Source organism: Clupea harengus, chromosome 25 (genome assembly GCF_900700415.2).
Source record: "Clupea harengus chromosome 25, Ch_v2.0.2, whole genome shotgun sequence".
Taxonomy (NCBI): Eukaryota; Metazoa; Chordata; class Actinopteri; order Clupeiformes; family Clupeidae; genus Clupea; species Clupea harengus.
The window spans coordinates 5,274,905-5,296,886 of NC_045176.1; the positions used below are offsets into that span (position 1 = coordinate 5,274,905).

General features: G+C 46.1%; 1 protein-coding gene across 1 annotated transcript in view; it reads left to right on the top strand.

Moving 5' to 3' along the window:
- The window catches only part of LOC105891294 (voltage-dependent R-type calcium channel subunit alpha-1E-like), a 75,211-nt gene that overhangs the window by 19,519 nt on the left and 33,710 nt on the right, over positions 1 to 21,982 (top strand). Inside the window, exons 6-20 of the mRNA XM_031562782.2 lie at positions 5,254 to 5,357; positions 6,528 to 6,686; positions 9,020 to 9,210; positions 10,261 to 10,364; positions 10,914 to 11,029; positions 12,951 to 13,004; positions 15,094 to 15,174; positions 16,076 to 16,285; positions 17,343 to 17,455; positions 17,667 to 17,779; positions 18,736 to 18,867; positions 19,483 to 19,552; positions 20,389 to 20,506; positions 20,909 to 20,976; positions 21,175 to 21,239. Of these exons, the coding sequence (XP_031418642.1) occupies positions 5,254 to 5,357; positions 6,528 to 6,686; positions 9,020 to 9,210; positions 10,261 to 10,364; positions 10,914 to 11,029; positions 12,951 to 13,004; positions 15,094 to 15,174; positions 16,076 to 16,285; positions 17,343 to 17,455; positions 17,667 to 17,779; positions 18,736 to 18,867; positions 19,483 to 19,552; positions 20,389 to 20,506; positions 20,909 to 20,976; positions 21,175 to 21,239 (1,698 nt within the window). The remainder of the gene's footprint in view (positions 1 to 5,253; positions 5,358 to 6,527; positions 6,687 to 9,019; positions 9,211 to 10,260; positions 10,365 to 10,913; positions 11,030 to 12,950; positions 13,005 to 15,093; positions 15,175 to 16,075; positions 16,286 to 17,342; positions 17,456 to 17,666; positions 17,780 to 18,735; positions 18,868 to 19,482; positions 19,553 to 20,388; positions 20,507 to 20,908; positions 20,977 to 21,174; positions 21,240 to 21,982) is intronic.

Consider the following 21,982-nt stretch of genomic DNA (forward strand, 5'->3'; position numbering starts at 1 on the left):
GCAGGAGCATCATTTTGAATCGTTAATGTTTTGAACAGAGGTCGAGGATTTATCTGAACTAAATACCCATGTGCCGCTCAAAAGCAGAGCTAGTAAATATAAAACCATTCGAATCTGAGAGAGGCACCATCCTTTTGATCAGAGGCATTCACACAGAGTTGTCAGTCTTCCATGGCTGTGTGGTATATCAAACCATCAAAACACGACAATACCAACAACTTTTCTTTTCTTTCTCATGCTAACACTTTGGGCCTTGAAATAATGTGACAATGAAGCAGTATGAAAATGTGGGATCACATGAAGTGTAATCTTTGGCAGCTGTTAATGTAGTTACCATTTGGGCACTGCATTCGCTGTGGACTTCTACAGACCTGTCGATGATTAAGTTCCTGTGGAAATGAATGGCGTTTTACAGTGTGGTTATGTCAAGGGACTCCTCTGTACAGAGGGAGTCCGCAGTCACTCATACGTGCCTGCCAGGGATATTTTTATCTGGTCTCTGTCATACATCACCTGTGTTTAAGGGTCAGGGATGGCATCGCACATGTAATCACTCTTCCTAATAGGTTGGATGTCCCTCTTCACTTTCAAGTATCCTTGTGAACCTGTACATAAGAGGCTCTGCTGTGAAACCGAATGTGAAACATGTTACAGAATGGACATACATTTAGCTTAGAGGAAGGCTGATCTCTGATGCTATCATCAATGCACTAATATAGTCATAATATATACTTTAAATATACTGTATTTAAAGTACTCAGTACATTCAAATATTTGCTGGCCAGATTGTGAAGGGCCTTCGTGTTCCATCTGCGTCAGAGTGCATAGAGGAGGTTGTCATGTTGCTCTGGTCGTCTATGGGGAGGTTTGCTGGCTCATCTCGCCTGATGAGCAGCCTGACGGACGTGTTTATGGGTCAGTGTGGATAGGGTCAATCTGTGATACATTTACTTACAGTTAGTAGACATTTTCATCACAAGTAATTAACTTTAGTTTAGGAGGGCAATTTTTCAGTGCCGGACTGAGTAATGGCAAGGGTATTGATGTCACTATGTTAAGAAGCACATTCAATAGATGTGAGGCTATTCATCATATCGCTCCTGATGAAGAGTGCATAAACCACAAAGTCCAGAGAGCGAAAGCAAACATTTCATGGTACCTGGAAGACATGTGATATACGGAGATATCTGGAACTTTCTATACTTAACCAATTTTCCCCCCTTGCATGTCTGACACACTTTCACTTTACACACACATGTCCGACCTCATCCAACAGAGAGAAAGTAAGTCAGACTTAAAAGAAAACTACACATGTGTCACGGCGCACCGCAGGGAATCCAAACAAGGCCAATGGGCCAGAGCTTGCGGCTTTCATTTTATCTGAAATTAATGAATCGCTGGAACATGGTCCTTCGAGACAGAATGTTCAATTTAAATCTTTTTTCCCCTCTAATCTGGGGAGTGTGTGTGTGTGTGTCTGGGTGTGTGTGTGTGTGTGTGTGTGTGTGTGTGTGTGTGTGTGTGTGTGTGTGTGTGTAGGAGAGTGGCACACAACACCTTGAAATGCAATTCAACATGTAGTGCTCTCAGTTATTCGTTTCTGGCTGGGAGCTGGTTGTCAGTGACCTTGCCAGGGACTTACAGTAGAGACTCTACCACATGCATCCCTTCAGCCCCCTCCTCCAGAGGTTATGAAACAGGAAGTGCCGGGTCTGACAATACAGTTTTGTTGCAGGCTACTGTAGGACGTCTATAGGCTGCTGTGGTATGGAACACTGTCGTGACCCAGTCAGTCTACTGTTCTTTGTTAGTGATTAGCTTAATGGCTGAATAGCTGCTCTTTAGCTGCGGTGAATAATTGATACAGTGGGTGGAAGAGTGATTCATTAACCATCTGGCATCAAGACAGCAGCTTCAGAGTGGAATAATTCTCGGTTAAATCCGTATTGTGTGTTTGTGTGTTTCTGTGTGTTTCTGCTTGCCTTCGTGTGGTGTGCATACGCATGTGTTTTTGAGGGACTTTCTGGTTGCCAACATGATGTTTCTGTCTCGCACATAGTCCTCTCTACCAGTTCTGTTCTCTTTTGGGAGATTTTGACCTAATTTGCAACATTAGCAGTCCTTCTGTACAGGGCAGGTCCATTTATCATATCAAATATTGCATTCAATATTTGCATTCTAAATTTGAATCTTGAACATAAACTGGTTGCTTTACTGTGGAAATGTTGGTGAGATTTTTCCATCTGGCCACCTAGAAACAGGTAGGATTTTGGAACACAAGGTGAAAGAGGTACTGTCATTGCCACATGTTCTTTGCGCATACATACACAATTAATTAATTAGTACTAATGTTACTGGAAAAACGCTAGAGCCTGTTGCCACATCACTTGTGTAAGATGCTGATGCTACAGAACACACACACATTGTTATGTAGAGCACACCTGTGGGCAGGACTTCATATCGCACCTCAAGAATTTAGCTTGTCCTGTGCATAGGAAGTGATTTGAATGTGATTTCATTTGGCAGTGTGAAATTAAACAAGATATTGTCCAAATAATAATGTTATTGAAGCTTAGCCACAGAATTAAATTATCCAGCACAAAGGCAGATTGGTGTGCGATTAATTTGGACTGGTGCAATTGATTTGGGCTGTTTCTGGCATTCCAAGGAGATTACCCTACTAGCATGTCGCTACACACACAGAAAGGTCCTATTTCCCCATCTCCCACCTAAATCTCTTAATGAGGGGGGGGGAGGGGGCTTCCCCTGTGAGTAATCTGCACGCAAATATGGATGCAGCTATTTATTCAGTGACTAATAACGGAACGGGTGCCTCCCAGGTTTCCAGTCCCTGAGCGTCCGTGCTGTCAGCGCAAAAAATTAAATAAAAAAAATGAATGAGACACAAGCTCCCCTTCTCTTCAAGGAGGATGTAATTGCCCTACAAAAAGTTTGACGCATGATTGACAGGTAGCATTGATTTCACCACGAGATGCCAGTGTGTGGTGAAAGTAGAAGAGTTTGGTCTTTGATAAAGTGGATGACTGTACATCTCTCGAAGTATGATGTATTTGTGCAGTGACTATAATAACTAATGTTGCTTTATTGATTTGTTATTCAAGCCAGCACTGGGCCGAAGCCATGGTCTTCTTTTAGGTCAGCATGTTAAATTGAAGCGCTAGATATTAGAAAGGACAATCTGCTGAGTTTCTCCTCGTTAGTTTCAGTGTTGATGTGATGTCAAATGTGGACATGATAGTGTTGCACAAGCATCTAACAAAGAGACGACAGGCACATCACTCTAAAGCTGGCATTCCTCCTGCCCTTCTCTCTGTCTGTGCCACAGCATCTCTCTCTCTCGCTCTCTCCTCTCTCTCCTCTCTCTCCTCTCTCTCTCTCCTCTCTCTCCTCCTCCCCCCTCTCTGCCTGTCTCTCTCTCTCCTCCTCCTCCCTCCCCTTCTCTGCCTGTCTCTCTCTCTCCTCTCCTCTCTCCTCCTCCCTCCCCCTCTCTGCCTGCCTGTCTCTCTCTCTCTCTCTCTCCTCTCTCTCCCTCTCTGCCTCTGTCTCTCTCTCTCCTCTCTCTCCTCCTCCCTCCCCCTCTCTGCCTGTCTCTCTCTCCTCTCCTCCTCCCTCCCCCTCTCTGCCTCTGTCTCTCTCTCTCCTCTCTCTCCTCCTCCCTCCCCCTCTCTGCCTGTCTGTCTGTCTCTCTTTCTCTCTCTCTCTCTCTCTCTCTCTTTCTAGTGCTCGCATTGCTTGCTGGCTGTGTGTGGGAGTATGTGTGTGGGAGAGGGTGAGTTTTTGTTCATGCCATGATTCCAGCCACTTAAAAGTCAGGCCCATGGAACACGGTGTTACAGTTTGCTCCATGAGAATGGAGTTCTGTCGGGGAAGAGGAAATCAGTCAGTCTGGAAACCTCTTTCTCTTCTTATCCTCTCTCTTTCTCTTTCCTTATTTCGTTCTTTCTTTATTGCAAAGCACCTTTCTCTCTCCGCTCTGTTTCACTGTCCCCATCTCTTGCATAATACACACACAAGCACACACACACACACACACACACACACACACACACACACACACACACACACACACACTCAAATAGTCATTCAAACACTGCATATACACACTTACCACCTATCTCACCCCCCCCCCCCCACGCCCACCCCCCAATGGCTTTCCCTCTTTTTTTTGGCTACTCTCTCTCTCTCTCACTCTCTCTCACTCTCTCTCTGTCTCTCTCACTCTCTCTCTCTCACTCCTGGTCTTTGCTCCTGTGATGGTGTGTGCGTCTTGCGTGGGCTGGCCCTCGAGCTCCTGCCGTTTGCTTTCTGCCTACACACCCACCAGTCCTCCCACCCCAAGGGCACATTCACGAGGCAGCGAGGCAGCGAGGCAGCGGGGCCACTCCGTTCCAGCAGCCTCAGTCACGTGGCATCACCTCCATGCAAAACAAACCACACAGGAGCAAAGACCAGAGAGAGAGAGGGAGAGAGAGAGAGAGAATGAGAGGGAAAGAGAGAGATAGAGAATGAGAGGGAGTGAGGCAGCGAGGCAGTGAGGCAGCGAGGCCACTCCGTTCCAGCAGCCTCAGTGACGTGGTATCACCTCCATGCAAAACAAACACATGATTAAATGCCTATTAAATCTGTTACCTCTGCAGTCGTTATAAGCACTGATGGGTATATTGCTTTCTCATAGTTTGTGTGGGTTTGTTTGCGTATAACACGAAATTCACAAGTGAGGCAGGTTAAAGATTTGAGCGTCAGGGAGGATGTTTACAGCGGAAATCCATGATTTACTGGACTCCGGAGACAAATGACTAAATTTGAATATAAAATATATAAACATTCAGGAGTCATAGTCATTAGTAACAAAACTGCTATTGCTGCTCATGTGCTGAGTTTGTTGATCATGGTTTCTTCTTTTCAATGAAGTGCTGTACAGAACATATGAAGGACATCATGCCTTCATACTTAAACGCCCACAACATCTCATCTGGCAATGTGGCACGGAGCAAAAAGCATGCAAAGTTTGAGTAAAATTGGTGGAATATTGACTGGATGTCTTGTTCTGGTGTGTGTGTGTGTGTGTGTGTGTGTGTGTGTGTGTGTGTGTGTGTGTCTGTGTGTGTGTGTGTGTGTGTCTGCGTGCGTGCGTGCGTGTGTGTGTGTGTGTGTGTGTGTGTGTGTGTGTCTGCGTGCGTGCGTGCGTGTGTGCGTGTGTGTGTGTGTGTGTGTGTGTGTGTCTGTCTGCAGGATCTTGGCCACGGCGGGGGCTCACATGAACATCCCAGTGGACCTGCGGACGCTGAGGGCGTGTCGGGTGCTGAGACCCCTCAAGCTGGTGTCGGGGATCCCCAGTGAGTGAGCCAGCGCTCATCCTCATCTACAGAATCACTTACAGGCAGAATTAGGCATGATAATGGGGGGGGGGGGGGGGGGGGGGGGGGGGGCTTTTTTGGTGTATACAGAACCTAGACCAGTGGTTCTTAACCTGGGTTCGATCGAACCCCAGGGGTTCGTTGAGTCACTCTCAGGGGTTCGGTAGGGGTCAAGACACACACAGTATAGCCTGGTTCACACTAGCAATGTCGGGCCGTTTTTATATATACCTATGTTTTGAAAAAATCATATTTTATCTTTCCAATTACGAAAGGGTTCGGTGAATGCACTGATGAAGCTTGCAGGGTTCAGTACCTCCAATAAGGTTAAGAACCACTGACCTAGACAGTACAACACAGTTCAAAAAGCACACAGCGAGTAAATGTTTTGAACACGGCGCCCCCCAGACTCTTACTTTTTCTTTGGGAGGTTTGAAGTCTTAAATGGGGTGTCAAGCCCCCCCAACCCACCCCCCCTAAACTCACACCATGTGTACAGTTGATGTCATGCACTTGTGAGAAGCTGAGCCAGGCAATGCGACTCTTATCCTACATGTGAGAGTGCACTTTAAGGGCCTGACTGATATATTGGTAAATTACGTATCATAACATAAGTTGATATTATATTTGTAATCCAGCTGAGACTGATCAGACATTCATTTGTGTCTCAGTGGATTGGGGGGCTTCATTTGAGGCTAGTTCTGGTAGTAAGTTCAAGTTCAAGTTCAAGTTCAAGTTTATTATCATTTACTCATAAACAGCATTTATCAGTAATGAAATTATTTGTGCTCAGTGTCCGTTCAACTTAGAGAATAAATAAATTAAATACTGGAGAATGGAGAAAAAGGGTAGGAAAAAGAGAAACAAATTGTAGTGCAAAAAGATATTTCAAGGACAGTTCAGCATCCTGATGGCATGTGGGTAAAAACTATCCCTGTATCTGCTGGTACGGGACCTTATACTCTTGTATCGCCTTCCAGAAGGCAGGAGGGAGAAAAGACTGTGGCAGGGATGACTAGGGTCAAAAATGATCCGCTTGGCCTTCCTCCTGCAGCTTAATGTAATGTAATGTCATTCGTGCCATGTGTAATGTGCCATGTCAGTCGTGCACCTCACTGCCCCGTCCCTCAAGTCTCTGCCTCGCTCCAGGCCTGCAGATCGTGCTGAAGTCCATCATCAAGGCCATGGTGCCGCTGCTGCAGATCGGCCTGCTGCTGTTCTTCGCCATCCTCATGTTCGCCATCATCGGCCTGGAGTTCTACAGCGGCAAGCTCCACCACACCTGCCAGCCAGTGCCACACATCCTCGGTGAGCAAGCCTCCTTTTGTTCCCTCGCAGCACCTCCAAGTAAACAAAAACAAAGGGCCGTGAAGTCGCTGTGGATGCACTTGACAGATCCGTCCAAACATCCTCCTACACTGCCCTCGCCACTGTGATTTAGTCTCAGACGAACGGCATCAGCAGCAACGAAAGCAACAATTAGAACAATTAGCTGCTTCACGTGTGAGTATTAAACACACTGCTGTTTGCTAACATGTCAAAAAGCTAAGACAGCAATGAGGTGCAATTGAGCGGGCTTCATAAATATCCTGCGGATTCTCTCAGGAACCACATACTGTATCTGCTGTATGTGGACTGGGCTGTTATGAATAGGAACAGCTCTCTAACTGAGCTTAGGACTGGGTGCTACAAGTTTGGATCTCTAGGACAGCCAGCTAAAACATATCTCAACAAGAAATGGCAATGAGATTCCTCTGTGTATGTCAGTAGCACACAGGTGTTTAAATACTTACATATTATTCAATTCAATTAAATTGTATTTATATAGCACCAAAACAATAAAATTGCCTCAAGGCACTTTACAGAGCCCAGTGCCTGGACCCCATATTAAGCCCAGCCATAGAACTTTGCCATCACCCAATGTTCTTAAAGTGTTTTTAAAAGCAGCTGGAAGAATGTGAGTGAAGTATGCTCTTGTGGGCTCATATTAACACATGTGAGTGAAGTATGCTCATATTAGCACACGTGAGTGAAGTATGCTCATATTAGCACACGTGAGTGAAGTATGCTCATATTAACACATGTGAGTGAAGTATGCTCCTTTGGGCTCATATTAACACATGTGAGTGGAAGTATGCTCTTGTGGGCTCATATTAACACATGTGAGTGAAGTATGCTCATATTAGCACACGTGAGTGAAGTATGCTCTTGTGGGCTCATATTAACACATGTGAGTCAAGTGTGCTCTTTTGGGCTCATATTAACACATGTGAGTGAAGTATACTCTTGTGGGGTCATATTAACACATGTGAGTGAACTATGCTCTTTTGGGCTCATATTAACACATGTGAGTGAAGAATGCTCTTTTGGGCTCATATTAACACGTGAGTGAAGTATGCTCTTTTGGGCTCATATTAACACATTTTGGGGTCATATTAGCACATGTGAGTGAACTATGCTCTTTTGGGCTCATATTAACACATGTGAGTGGAAGTATGCTCTTTTGGGCTCATATTAACACATGAGTGAACTATGCTCTTTTGGGCTCATATTAACACATTTTGGGGTCATATTAGCACATGTGAGTGAACTATGCTCTTTTGGGCTCATATTAACACATGTGAGTGGAAGTATGCTCTTTTGGGCTCATATTAACACATTTTGGGCTCATATTAACTAACACATGTGAGTCAAGTATGCTCTTTTGGGCTCATATTAACACATGTGAGTGAAGTATGCTCTTTTCGGCTCATATTAACACATGTGAGTGAAGTATGCTCTTTTGGGCTCATATTAACACCTGTATGCTCTTTTGGGCTCATATTAGCACATGTGAGTGAACTATGCTCTTTTGGGCTCATATTAGCACATGTGAGTGAACTATGCTCTTTTGGGCTCATATTAACTAACACATGTGAGTCAAGTATGCTCTTTTGGGCTCATATTAACACATGTGAGGGAAGTATGCTCTTTTCGGCTCATATTAACACATGTGAGTGAAGTATGCTCTTTTGGGCTCATATTAACACCTGTATGCTCTTTTGGGCTCATATTAGCACATGTGAGTGAACTATGCTCTTTTGGGCTCATATTAACACATGTGAGTGAAGTATGCTCTTTTGGGCTCATATTAACACATGTGAGGGTCCTTTCTGGATCTGTTCCTGCAGGAAACCCTAAAAGGCAATGCTGTGTCACAGGACATTCACTGTATTCACAATATGCTCTTGCAATTTGTTAGAGGAAATGGGCTGTTGGTAAGTAGCTTGTTTAACCTCAGGGGGGGGTTGCCAATGAAAACCTCTGTGCCCACATGGATTGTAAAGTTTTCCTTCCTCAATGCTGTCTGTGAAGCGGCAGCAGACGTTAACATTGTTTGCAGGCAGTCTGTGTGATCCAAAAGAGCGTGAGCTAATTTCAGGCCATAGCGAGAATAATGCCCCACTTTGGATTTCCAATCCCCATGTGTGCCACTCCTCCATAATCACCTCCGCTGATGGTCTCCCTCCCTCTCTCTCTCTCTCTCTCTCGCTCTCTCTCTCTCTCTCTCCCTCTCTCTCCCTCCCTCTCTCTCTCCCCCCTCTCTCTCTTTCGCTCTCCCTCTCCCTCTCTCTCTCTCTCTCTCTCTCTTGTCCCGTCAGAAAATGAGACGGTGGACTCGGCAGAGGTGGAGTTCGCCTGCGGGGTGAGGAAGTGTCCCGATAAGTACGACTGCAACGGCACGTGGATCGGCCCCAACGACGGCATCACGCAGTTCGACAACATCCTGTTCGCCGTGCTCACCGTGTTCCAGTGCATCACCATGGAGGGCTGGACGGCCGTCCTCTACAACGTGAGTCACTATCCCAGCAGCCCCGCATGTCTCCTGCCCCCAGCCCCCTCAGTGCAGGGGAGGGTGGTGTGTAAATGAAACAACTGCTGGAGAAAAAGGAAGAAATGCGCATATTCCAAAGCAGACAGGTGCAGGACAGAGAGAGAGAGTGAGTGAATGTGTATCTGCATTGCTGGGACAAAACTCAGTTTCTTTCTGATGTAAGCACAGAAGAATGACAAATATAGAAATCTGAAAGAGAGCAAAAAGAAAAAATGTCTACGCAATCAGCTGCACTGCTGCAGTGTTTTGGCCTCCCGTTTGTCAGCCTGTATTTTGGGAGCTCTGAAGCTCCGAGTCAGTGCCTGGCCATTTTACCCCCCCCTCTCTCTCTCTCTCTCTATATCTCTCTCCCTCTCTCTCTCTCTCTCTCTCTCTCCCTCTCTCTCTCTCTCCCCCTCTCTCTCTCTCTCTCTCTCTTTTACCCCCCTCTTGTGTATGTTCCAGATAGGGTGGTTTCAGTGGGGGGGGGGGGGGGGGTATTTTTGGCCTGCTTTCTCCAGGCATGCTCTGTGTGTCCTCCTGCCTCTCCATGTAACACACAAACCTGAATTCAAAAGATCGCTCTGTGGCAGAGCGGAAACAGGCAACTCAGCATGGACATGTCAGTGAGTGGATGTCTAGGGCTTCCCTTAGTGTCCCAGATCTAAGCTGGGCTTAGTTTGATGCATAAAATAGTTAGTGAAATGAGATGATGATCTGTAGGCTAATCATTTTCATGGCGCTATAAGAAACCCTAGTTTAGATAAGAAAGTATAGTACTTAGAGAATTTATAGTATAGAAAGTATAGTACTAACAGAAAATATACATATTATAGAAAGTATAGATCTCTGTGCTGTGTATGTTTTGCTTAAACCCAAGCTACTAGAGGGAGAGAGAGTCAAGAGAGTCTTCTTCATGCATTTTCACACAAGAATACACATGTTTACTGTAGTTTAGATGTACTCTGTGACCCCTGAAACCCATGTGTCCATAAGTGCTTTATCTGGGAGTCTTTTTCCCCCTCCTAGACTAATGATGCGCTGGGCTCCTCCTTCAACTGGATGTACTTCATTCCGCTCATCATCATTGGCTCCTTCTTTGTGCTGAACCTGGTGCTGGGAGTCCTGTCTGGGTGAGTGAAACCCACCGCGGGTGTGGAGGACCTCGGCCTGGCCCTGGGCCCTGGTGGCCTCGTCCACACAGCCACACATGTGCGGCGGCTGCTGGTTTGGGAAGGGCGGTGGGTGGAGGGCGTCATTTTGAGGCGACAGTGGTTCAGGAGGTAGAGAAGTCGTTTAGTAATCAGAAGGTTGCTAGTTCGATTCCCACTGTCGAAGCGTCCTTGAGCGAGACACTGAACCCCTAGTTGCTCCTGATATGCAGTGTGCCGTCAGTTTAGATGTAAAAATGTATATACAAACTTGTAAGTCGCTTTGGATAAAAGTGTCTGCTAAATGACAAAATGTAAATATCATCCCCCCATCAGATTCTGACCACTCAGACTGAGGCCCCACCCCCTGCTCGTTACATATAATAATGTCCCTTGCCATATTTACATCGGTGTCATGGCTTTAACCCACAGGGGAATCACATATAGATCATTCATGTCCTTGTGGGTTTCTACCCTGTGGGAAGTGGTGTGTGTCAGTCACCGTCTCTAAGACTTGCTCTGTGTCTGTAGAGAGTTCGCTAAGGAGAGGGAGCGTGTGGAGAATCGGCGGGCCTTCATGAAGCTGCGACGTCAGCAGCAGGTGGAGAGAGAGCTCAATGGCTACCGCGCCTGGATAGACCGAGCAGGTATGGCAAAGACCTCATTACAAACCAAAACATTGAATGAAAACAGAGTGAAGATGCAGCCTGCCCATAAATCTCGGGGAGCTAACTAACATAGATTTGTCACAAAATACTGGCTGTAACAAAGTTGTATGTTTGTTAGCGAGATGGGCATAGTATCTTTGAACTGAGGCTCTGGATCATATCACAACTTTTGTGGTATTGGCAGCCAGGTGCTGTAAACATAAAGCTAAATGTGGAAAAACTGTGAAGGAATTCATTGTTATGGATATTATGGTGGAGGGGAGATGTCCTCTGCAGTGCCTTTGAAGATACCGATGATACTGTTTAGCATTACGACAGTCTGTCAGTGTTCAAGTTTAAAATTCACGGGTTGGCGTACTGTACAGATTGGCAACATTCCCCTTTTCTGCTTCAGAACCTGCCAAGTCTCCAGTGAATGCCACCCCCTAATACACAAACACACGCACACACACACACACTCGCACACACTCACACACACACACTTAGAACATTCAGGTGAACAGTTGGATGTAGAGCAGCTCTGTGAAGTTGCAACCCCACATGGCAAGATCTCTCGCTCTCTCTCAGACTCCCACACAGCTCAGGGTCAAGAGGAAGGTGATCTGACTCACCGACGGAAATGTGTGTGTTTGCAAAAAGAGAAGAGTGGAAAAAGAGAGAGAGAGGGAGAGAGAACTTGCAATCGTGAGTGTTTGTGCGATACGATCATACCTTCATGGGTACAATTAGTAGAGTTTCATTTGAGAGCAGGCTGCACAAGCACCTAACTCCAGAGGGAAACACACTCGTCATTGGCCATAATTAGGCACTGGGTTTATGGTTATGCTTTTACAATTTCAACCTAATGGCTCCACATTTCTAACAGAAACATTGGTGAAAAAGTGATGATTTTTTGCTATCCCATAAATGTTATTACATAATTATGCCATAATGGCTGACCTATTTTTAGCAGGTCGCTAATGAGTATACTACTGCCTTGAAGCATTAATGCTTTGGAGTTGTTCCTGTGTTTTATCCCATGTAATTGATTGAATGAGAATTGATTGACTTGACCACTGAGCTTTTATGTGTAGTCTTTTAAAAGGTCAACATGGTGCTTTCCTTTTTGGTCTGAACTGTTCCCTACTCTTAGGTGAGGGTTATCTGGGTTATTGTTTCTCGAATGAAATAAAGTGTTTGAACAGCTGATAGGTGAAAATTCACCCTAGTTACCTCAGGACTCCGGAGCTGCATATAAGTATATTTATTAGACAAACACCAATTGCAATCGGGCTCACTCCCAGCACAAGGCTGAAAGTGAAGCAATGATAAACACATCGCACAAGGTTTATATAGACAGAAGTTTAGCGTTCAGCAGAGATAACCACGTGGTGGATTTCTGACGTCCGAGGCAAGGATGGAAGTTTTGCAAGGTCGGAAGAAGCACAGTTTGACCCTTCTTATCACTTCTGGTCTAAACATGCTCTTGTACATATGCAGACTAAGTGGCACCTAATATTCTAAGTTACACACACGCAGAAACACAGAAAAGCCATGTTCGTGCTTACATAAGTACATGATTCATATAAGGTCATTAATAATACAAGGCACTTGATTATTATATTCTTAAGTCATTAACAGTGTTTGGAAATGATCTCCATCAACAGCTTGCCTGATTTGGCACCTATGCAGATTTGAATGTAGTTTGTGGGTAAATGATTCAAAAGACAAAAACAGAGTTTTTTTAATACTTATGTCTAACCAAAAACATTATTACAAAATGATCTCACCCAGGAACTGTTATCAAGTAATATATTATATCTGCGTGTGTACTGGTCAGATCACAGGGCAACCGTTTGGCACCCTGTCTTTCTGAGGCTCTGATGCATTTAATGATGCAGTTCTCCTCCTTTGTGTTCAGAGGAAGTGATGCTCGCCGAGGAGAATAAGAACTCTGGAAGATCGGCGTTAGACGGTATGGTTTCCTCCTCCCCGCAGTAGCCCAACACAAGCAGGCCACGCTCCATCTCTCCATCTCTCCCTTCACCTCTCTCCATCTCTCCCTTCACCTCTCTCCATCTCTCCCTTCACCTCTCTCCATCTCTCCCTTCACCTCTCTCCCTCTCTCCATCTCTCCCTTCACCTCTCTCCCTCTCTCCATCTCTCCCTTCACCTCTCTCCATCTCTCCCTTCACCTCTCTCTCCCTCTCTCCCTCTCTCTCCCTCTCTCCCTCTCTCTCCCTCTCTCTCCATCTCTCCCTTCACCTCTCTCCATCTCTCCCTTCACCTCTCTCCATCTCTCCCTTCACCTCTCTCCATCTCTCCATCTCTCCCTTCACCTCTCTCCATCTCTCCCTTCACCTCTCTCCACCTCTCCATCTCTCCCTTCACCTCTCTCCATCTCTCCCTTCACCTCTCTCCATCTCTCCCTTCACCTCTCTCCATCTCTCCCTTCACCTCTCTCCATCTCTCCATCTCTCCCTTCACCTCTCTCCATCTCTCCCTTCACCTCTCCTCCCATCTCCCTTCACCTCTCTCCATCTCTCCATCTCTCCCTTCACCTCTCTCCATCTCTCCCTTCACCTCTCTCCATCTCTCCCTTCACCTTTCTCCATCTCTCCCTTCACCTCTCTCCATCTCTCCCTCCACCTCTCTCCATCTCTCCCTTCACCTCTCTCCATCTCTCCCTTCACCTCTCTCCATCTCTCCCTTCACCTCTCTCCCTCTCTCTCCCTCTCTCTCCATCTCTCCCTTCACCTCTCTCCATCTCTCCCTTCACCTCTCTCCATCTCTCCCTTCACCTCTCTCCCTCTCTCCCTTCACCCTTCACCTCGCTCCATCTCTCCCTTCACCTCTCTCCATCTCTCTCTCTCTCCCTCTCTCTCTCTCCATCTCTCTCTCTCTCCCTCTCTCTCTCTCTCTCTCCCTCTCTCTCTCCCTCTCTCTCTCCCTCTCTCTCTCTCTCTCCCTCTCTCTCTCTCCCTCTCCATCTCTCCCTTCACCTCTCTCCATCTCTCCCTTCACCTCTCTCCATCTCTCCATCTCTCCCTTCACCTCTCTCCATCTCTCCCTTCACCTCTCTCCATCTCTCCCTTCACCTCTCTCCATCTCTCCATCTCTCCCTTCACCTCTCTCCATCTCTCCCTTCACCTCTCTCCATCTCTTCATTCACCTGTCTTCATTCTGATGTTGTCGTGCCTGTTCTTTCCTCTTTGCTCTGCCAGTACTGTACAAACACAATGAGAGGGAACTATGCCATTCTAACTGACCTCCATTAAAGGAGCTGGCAGGGAATTCAAAATGGCAGCCAGGGGCCATCATGTGCTTCAGAGGATGAGGGGATGACAAGCATGTTCATCATCCATCACCATTGCCATGGTAACTGTGAAGTGAACAGTTTTTTTTTGTTGTTTGTTCTGTACATGACCACTGCTGTGTCGTCTTCTAGCTGTTAGTCCACATCTTTTTCTCCTCTCCTTTTGTGTGTGTTTTTCATTTGTTTTGGCAGAGAATCAGCACTTTACCATCATACAGCAAAGTGTCTCCCTTCCAGCTTTTAAGCATTGAAAAGCATTTCTGATGTACTCCATTAATGACATGTAACTTGCAACCCTGTCATAGAGATTGTCACAGTAATGCCAGACACAGCAATCTCAGTGTGTGACTTCAAAGATCACTCTACTGTTTGATCAGTGCACGCTCAAGGCAGTCTAGCCATCAGACGACTGCTTTGAGTGAAATGGGATTTAGCCAGCATGTACAGTACATGTTGCGGTAATAACTGAACTCTCCCAGCAGAGCGGTGTCACTTTTAATGGGATTGGAAGCGCTCCAGTAAATTGGTCTGTCTGACTCTGGCACTCAGGGGTAATGAACTCAGTGGTTTAATCCACATTCATGCAGACTCTGGACCGTTTCACTCCGTACAGGGAAACTAACAGATTTACAGGGGAACGACACTTTCTAAAATTGTGGTTTCATTCCATTTCATGACCTGCTCAACACGTGTCGTGGTATCTGTGTCTTAAACTAACGCTCTGACCCTGCTTTGTGTTTGCGTTTAGTTCTTAAACGAGCCACTAGTAAGAAAAATGCAAGGCGTCGGGGACCAGGAGAGGATAAATACTCTGAGATCTCCACCGCGGGTAAGGAGCGCCAGTGTTAACCTCATCTTAACACCTCATTAACACAAACACTTTTGTTTACTGTACATTTAGACCTATGTCAGATCAAGTTCTCATCTCAAGCTAATTGCCCTGCAATAAGCAGGATATTTGAAGACATGAACATAGCTTAAAGGACACAGACTTAGCTTTCAGATCTTTGCAAAGGAAGCACATGAAATTCAAATGAAGAGATGATGAGGAGTCATTTCCCATAGCCAAGCCGGGCGGCCTATTTTAGGAAATCTGAACGGTCCACAGCAGCTTTTGGTGGCCATATGTCAGGGAGCCAACTGCAAAGTGACAACTGCATAGCCTCAGTGACTAATTAGCTTGTGAAGAAAGAAAACACACATCAGAGAAACTGAGAAATGTGGTGTGACTACAGCGAGCAGTAAAACTACTTTTTATTTTTTTTTTATCCCAGACCAATAGGCAGTTATGTAGGTTTGGTTCCCATTTACATTTGACAGTTTAAGTGTTCCTTTATGCAGTTTATTCAGCAGGAGGTTCTATTCCCAGCGACTCTCTGGACATTTGTCACGACCACAGAGGAGTCTGAAGCTTGGGACTAAAGCTGCTGCTGCCTGCCTTACTGTTATGGGCACTACTCAAGTTCCTCTGGACAAGCACACCCCAAATCAGCTTGCAGAGCAGTTTTATACACACAATACACAGTCATCGTCCTCCCTGCACATGAAATTGCAGAAGTAGGATATGAATGGAGTAACTCTTCATCAGTTAATCAACAGGACCATCTCTTCCTCTGTTCTCCCATGTCTCTCTTCATATTTAACAACAACAACAACACATTCATTACCTCGTCACCCCCTCTATCCCCTGTCTCTGTCCCCTTCCCCTGCCCCCCTCACCTGTCCCTCAGGTGGGTCTCGGCCGCGGGTGGGCATCCGCACGGCGCGCCGCGGCCCGGCGGCGTACATGAGGCGCAAGGAGCGCATGCTGCGGATCTCCATCCGCCGCATGGTGAAGACCGACTCCTTCTACTGGGTGGTGCTCAGCCTGGTGGCCCTCAACACCATCTGCGTCGCCATCGTCCACCACAACCAGCCCGACTGGCTCACCATATTCCTGTGTGAGTCTGACGCTCCTGTGCGTGTAGAGCAGGGGGGCGGGAGCGTTGGAGCGTTGGCTTTAGCCAGTTAGCATTAGCTAATTTGGTCCCAGTAGCTGTTCAGGAAGTTTGTTTCCCATAGGCTGGTTTCAGTCATGTGTGGCCAATCAGTGTAGATCTTTGCCTACTGCTGTCTTGCAGGTGCCTGAGCACCGTGACCCAAGATGAAGGCAGTCAATATCGTGCTAACTAGGCTGAAGTAGCTAGCATAGCATTGGCCATTGAAATGAATAGGGTGGTAATCCCTTACTCTCTCCAGTTCTATACCTTCTGTACCAGTATGAAGCTGGTAGGGGCCTACTGCCATCTTCAGTGCATATGCAGATGGCTAGGGCACAGGTGTTTTGCTACTTGCTCCACTGTTAACTGTGCTACTGGTAGACTCCGGCAGGGGTGACCACTGGTGCAGACAGACTAGTGTCTTTATATGCTGCATGTTCCTCACTGACTGTCCAGGCATCATGACACTTGAGAGCTGAAGATGGTTCTGAATGTAGCTCAGGAGCACCAAAGATGGTTCTGAATGTAGCTCAAGAGCACCAAAGATGGTTCTGAATGTAGCTCAGGAGCACCAAAGACGCTTCTGAATGTTGTTGAATGGTACACTGAAGAAAGTTCCTTATGTTGGTGTGTTTGAGCACAACATGATTTTATTTGTTGTAGTTTATGAGCCTTACAGAGGGTTGTGCTTTAAAGATTAAAAACATTAAAGATGGTTCTGAACGTCAACATTCAAGTGTCTTAAAGGTAGTTTGTAGGATTTAGGGGGATGTATTAGCAGAAATGAATATAGTATTCATAATTTTGTTTTCTTTTGTGTATAATCACCTGTAATTACAATCCTTGTGTTTTTATTAGCTTAGAATGAGCCCTCAATATATACATGGAGGCGGGTCCTCTTCCAAGGAGTCACGGAAGGTTGAACATGGATATATTTGTTATAGTTTATGAGTCTTCAGGATGGTTGTTTGTCGAAGGTCTTGTGCACTGAAGACGGTTCTGTGTGCTGTGCTTTCAGACTATGCTGAGTTTGTGTTTCTGGGACTGTTTCTTGCTGAGATGTTCCTGAAGATGTATGGCCTGGGGTTCCGACTCTATTTCCACTCATCTTTTAACTGTTTTGACTGTGGGGTAAGTAACTAAACTAGCAGGTGACTGAAATAACAAAAACAACTTTGTACCCGTGAATTGTGTCATGTTATGAGTGTAGAAATAAAGGCCAACGAGGGTGGTGGAATGATCTGTTATTAGCGCGTGCTTGTGATTAGCTCCTTGTTATTAGCGCATGCTAGTGATTAGCTCCTTGTTATTAGCGCATGCTAGTGATTAGCTCCTTGTGCAGGTGATCGTTGGCAGCATCTTTGAAGTGGTGTGGGGATTCTTCCGCCCGGGCGTGTCCTTCGGGATCAGCGTACTCAGGGCACTTCGACTCTTGAGGATCTTCAAAATAACCAAGTGAGTGCACCTGACACGGCTTCATGACTTCAGTGTCACCTTGTAGTCATTTAAAAGTCCAGTTAAAGGACTCCAGTTTTGTACTGATAGATGTATGCAGGTACAATAGGTGCCAGCCACTCACGGGCACACGGGCACCAGAATAACCACCCTCGCAGCGGGGCACCAGAATAATGTTGGCACCTTACCTTGAATGGCCGCCCATCAAATGTGGGTGCAATTGTGCAGAAATAGTAATACTCTCTTTACGAGGGCCACCCAGATCCTTTTGGTACTATCCTGACAACCGCACCAATAGCATGTTGGTGATCTCACCCGATTGGTACTCTCCTGACAACAGCACCAATAGCATGTTGGTTATCTCACCCGATTGACATTAACCATTCAACACAACAGTAGATCAATTAAGTTGAACACATGGGGGTGCCACACAAAGTACCATAGTGGTCAAAATAAAGATCAGTCACAAATCAGTCTCATAAAATATGTTGAACTATCAATTTGGAACTCTGATTACTAATTAAGTTAGTAACTACAACCAAAACCAGGAACCAGTCGCTCCTTTTGTTCGGCTTGCAGAGTTTGAGGGTCAGAGTTCGAGGGTTGTCTTCTGCCTAAGACTAATAGTTTGTTGAGTGAGCAAGGGGCTGCCCTCCCTTTTCTGTACGTGCCTTGGGGTCAGGTCCACCATGTCAGAGGGCGTAGTTCAGGTGACATCAGGCTACAGTTACAGTCATTGATTGGTGGAGAGGCGTTGACTATTTGCACAAGTTCCTGATTAAACCACATATAAGTTCCTGATTAAATCACACAATGAACAAATTCCAGGTGTACCAACACAGATAACGTTTTAAAATCTTCTCACAGACACCTTAAGGAACTTTTGGTTGGTTGGATAGTTGCCATGGCATTATCATCACTAATGTTGCTTTTGTTCTGTGTTTGTTCTTGAACAGGTACTGGGCGTCCCTCAGGAACCTGGTGGTGTCTCTCATGAGCTCCATGAAGTCCATCATCAGCCTGCTCTTCCTCCTCTTCCTCTTCATCGTGGTGTTTGCTCTTCTGGGCATGCAGCTCTTCGGTGGCAGGTGTGCCCCTGATTTATGGCCTGTCTGTTTTCATGAGACTATCCTGTATGAAATAGATATTGCATTATACTGTTATACAGTAGAATATATTATACTATACGTCAAGAGGGATTTAAGCGTAGTCTTGCTTACAGCAGGGCATGTACAGCAGATTATAAATGGCATTTCCGTGTACTGGTATGCATTCTGCCAAATGCATTTCATACTGTGTAATTGCTAGTGTGTACTCTCTCAAGAACAAACTGGCAAACAAACATCTGTTCTTCAACCCAGCGTGCTTTTATCTAACACCACATCTAGTGGCTAGTGTCCGACCAGAGAGAGCCTAGAAGTCCTGAGAAACTGGACTGAACACGCACACACACACACACACACACACACACACACACACACACACACACACACATAAACACACACTCGCAAACACACACACACACACACACACACACACACACACTCACGAACACACACACACACACACTCACAAACACACACACACACACACACACACACTCACAAACACACACAAACTCACAAACACACACACACACACACACACACACACACACATTTCCTTTAGTGGTATCTCTTTCATCCTTCTCTTTTCCCCTGCAGGTTCATCTTTGAAGATTACACCCCCGCCAACTTTGACACATTTCCGGCTGCCATCATGACTGTCTTTCAGGTCTGGCACCCATAATCCTCTTCAAACCCTCTTGTCTCTGTGGCGCTCTGATGCACTCTGGGGTGGGAAGCACACCGCCCCTGGCGAGGATCAAGTAGAAACAGCTCTACCCACCCGTTCCCTCTCCCCACACTGAGTCCAATACAAATTACGCTAAATATTCATAACCACGATAAATGACTCAACCTCCTCAGCATATTATCTTTACTGAATGTTTCCCTGGCAGCGTAGTTGTGTGTAATTATACACATTTAATTTAGCATAGCTTTTTAGTGTGAGTGAATTAGTTATTGTGCAATCTACCAAACCAGTTAGATATCTCTGCATTTGATAACTTAAGAAATAATAAACAGAGAAATGAATGAGGCTGCATAATTAAAGCAGCAGCACATACCATTACATGAACGAGGTCACAAAGCCAAATTGAATTGGTCAGGCCTACATGGATTGAGCCTTAGCTCTTATTGTGTGTCTAAGTGATCATCTCTGTTGTGTACCAGTGTGTGTGTGTTTATGTGGCTGTATGTTTGTCTGTGTGTGTTTGTGTGTGTGTGTGTGTGTGTGTCTGTCTGTCTGTCTGTCTGTCTGTCTGTCTGTCTGTCTGTGGTCTGTGGTCTGTGGTCTGTGGTCTGTGTAGTGGCGTATTTTCAAAGTTGTGTTTAATCAGGCACCATGACAACTATATTAACTAAGACCCAATTAAAAAATGGCTTCTACAGGCTGTCTCTGTGTGTGTGTGTGTGTGTGTGTGTGTGTGTGTGTGTGTGTGTGTGTGTGTGTGTGAGTGTGTGAGTATGTGTTTACCTCATGGTCGTCCACCTTCTCTGCTGTCCCAGATCCTGACCGGGGAGGACTGGAACGAGGTGATGTACAACGGCATCCGCTCCCAGGGAGGCGTGAAGTCCGGCATGTGGTCCTCCATCTACTTCATCGTGCTCACGCTGTTCGGGAACTGTATCCTTCCGCCCTCTCCACCCCTCCTCTCCACCCCTCCGCCCTCTCCACCCCTCCTCTCCACCCCTCCTCTTCTGCACTCGGTGGAATATCGAATTGCTTTCAGAGCGCAGGACCATTAGGTCAGTGTGAAACCCGCTTTAATTAAGTGTAAGGTGTCGATTAAGGTGCACCTTTGAATCTGATGCTCTCCCGTGTGGCCATGAAGGTTGTTTTTCATTAGCAGCGCAGTGGAAACTAGCCAGGAAGAGGGATGTGTAACCAGCTTCAGCAGAATGTGGTTCTGGGTATCTATGAAGCTACTGTGCTACATGTCAGCTAAGGCTAATGACCATTTCTGAAAGACAATGGATTATTTGTTAGCGCTAGATATTTTATATGCCTTGACTACACTTCACACAGACACTCTGCTAAATGTCTTCTTGGCTATCGCAGTGGACAATCTGGCCAATGCACAGGAACTGACAAAGGTATGAAAGAATGAGACCAATATATGTTCATGCTTTTTAACGTCGTGTGAGGTCCAGATGTCCTGCATGTTCCAGCACTGGATGCCCCCAGCACTCCTTCATTCGTTTCTGCATTACTTCACACTTTTATGTTTTGTACTGTAAAATGTGTCTGGCAATCCTTCAGCTGAATTTTACCCTCTTTTCTGCGTGCGACAGGATGAAGAGGAGGAAGAGGAGTTCTTCAACCAGAGGTTCAAAGGCCGAGAACTTGGCTTGTCTGAGTAAGTGATTCGTGTCTATGCCCATCTGTGCTCCCTTGGTAACACCTCCTGTCAGGGCCAGACATTAGCATACAAGTTTCTTAAAAACTACAACAGTCGCTCACATCATGTAATGTTGTCACACATGAGGACATTTCCTAAAATGTGTGGAATATTACAAATAAAAACAAATTGGGTTTGACTGTTACAGGCACTTCTCCTGAGAATGAGAATGCCCAACGTTCATGCGGTCAGGCACTCCTATGGTGTTCTACCCAAGGGTAACTTTAGAGAGCTCTTGGCTTTTTGCCGGCCCCTGCTCCTGCCCCTGACAGAGACGTGTTGGGGAGCTCCCCTCTGGCTGAGACCCCTGTGAATGCTGTCACGAGCACGTCCGGACGCTTGGCCTGGCATGACCTAGCAGCTTTGTCTTCACTCTGCCACAGTGCGTTGGGCTGCCACTTCCAGATGGAAATAGATCAGTCCGTGCAAAACTGGAGCGCGGTTCACAGAGAGTTGCGAAACGCTCGCATTCAGAGAGCAGCGCAGAAGTCCTGCTACGCTCTGGTAGCACTCGCTCTGAGCCAGACGTCTTTCACACAGTAGTGGCACCTCCTGGCTCAAGATTCATGCTAATCAGCGCTAGCTAGCAGGACCCGAGCGCTGACTCAGGATGCTGCAGAGCTCCTGTTTGTATCTTGCCTTTACATGGCTGTTAATAATAATGATGCTAATCGCCTTCCAAAGTATAAAAGAGTTCATTA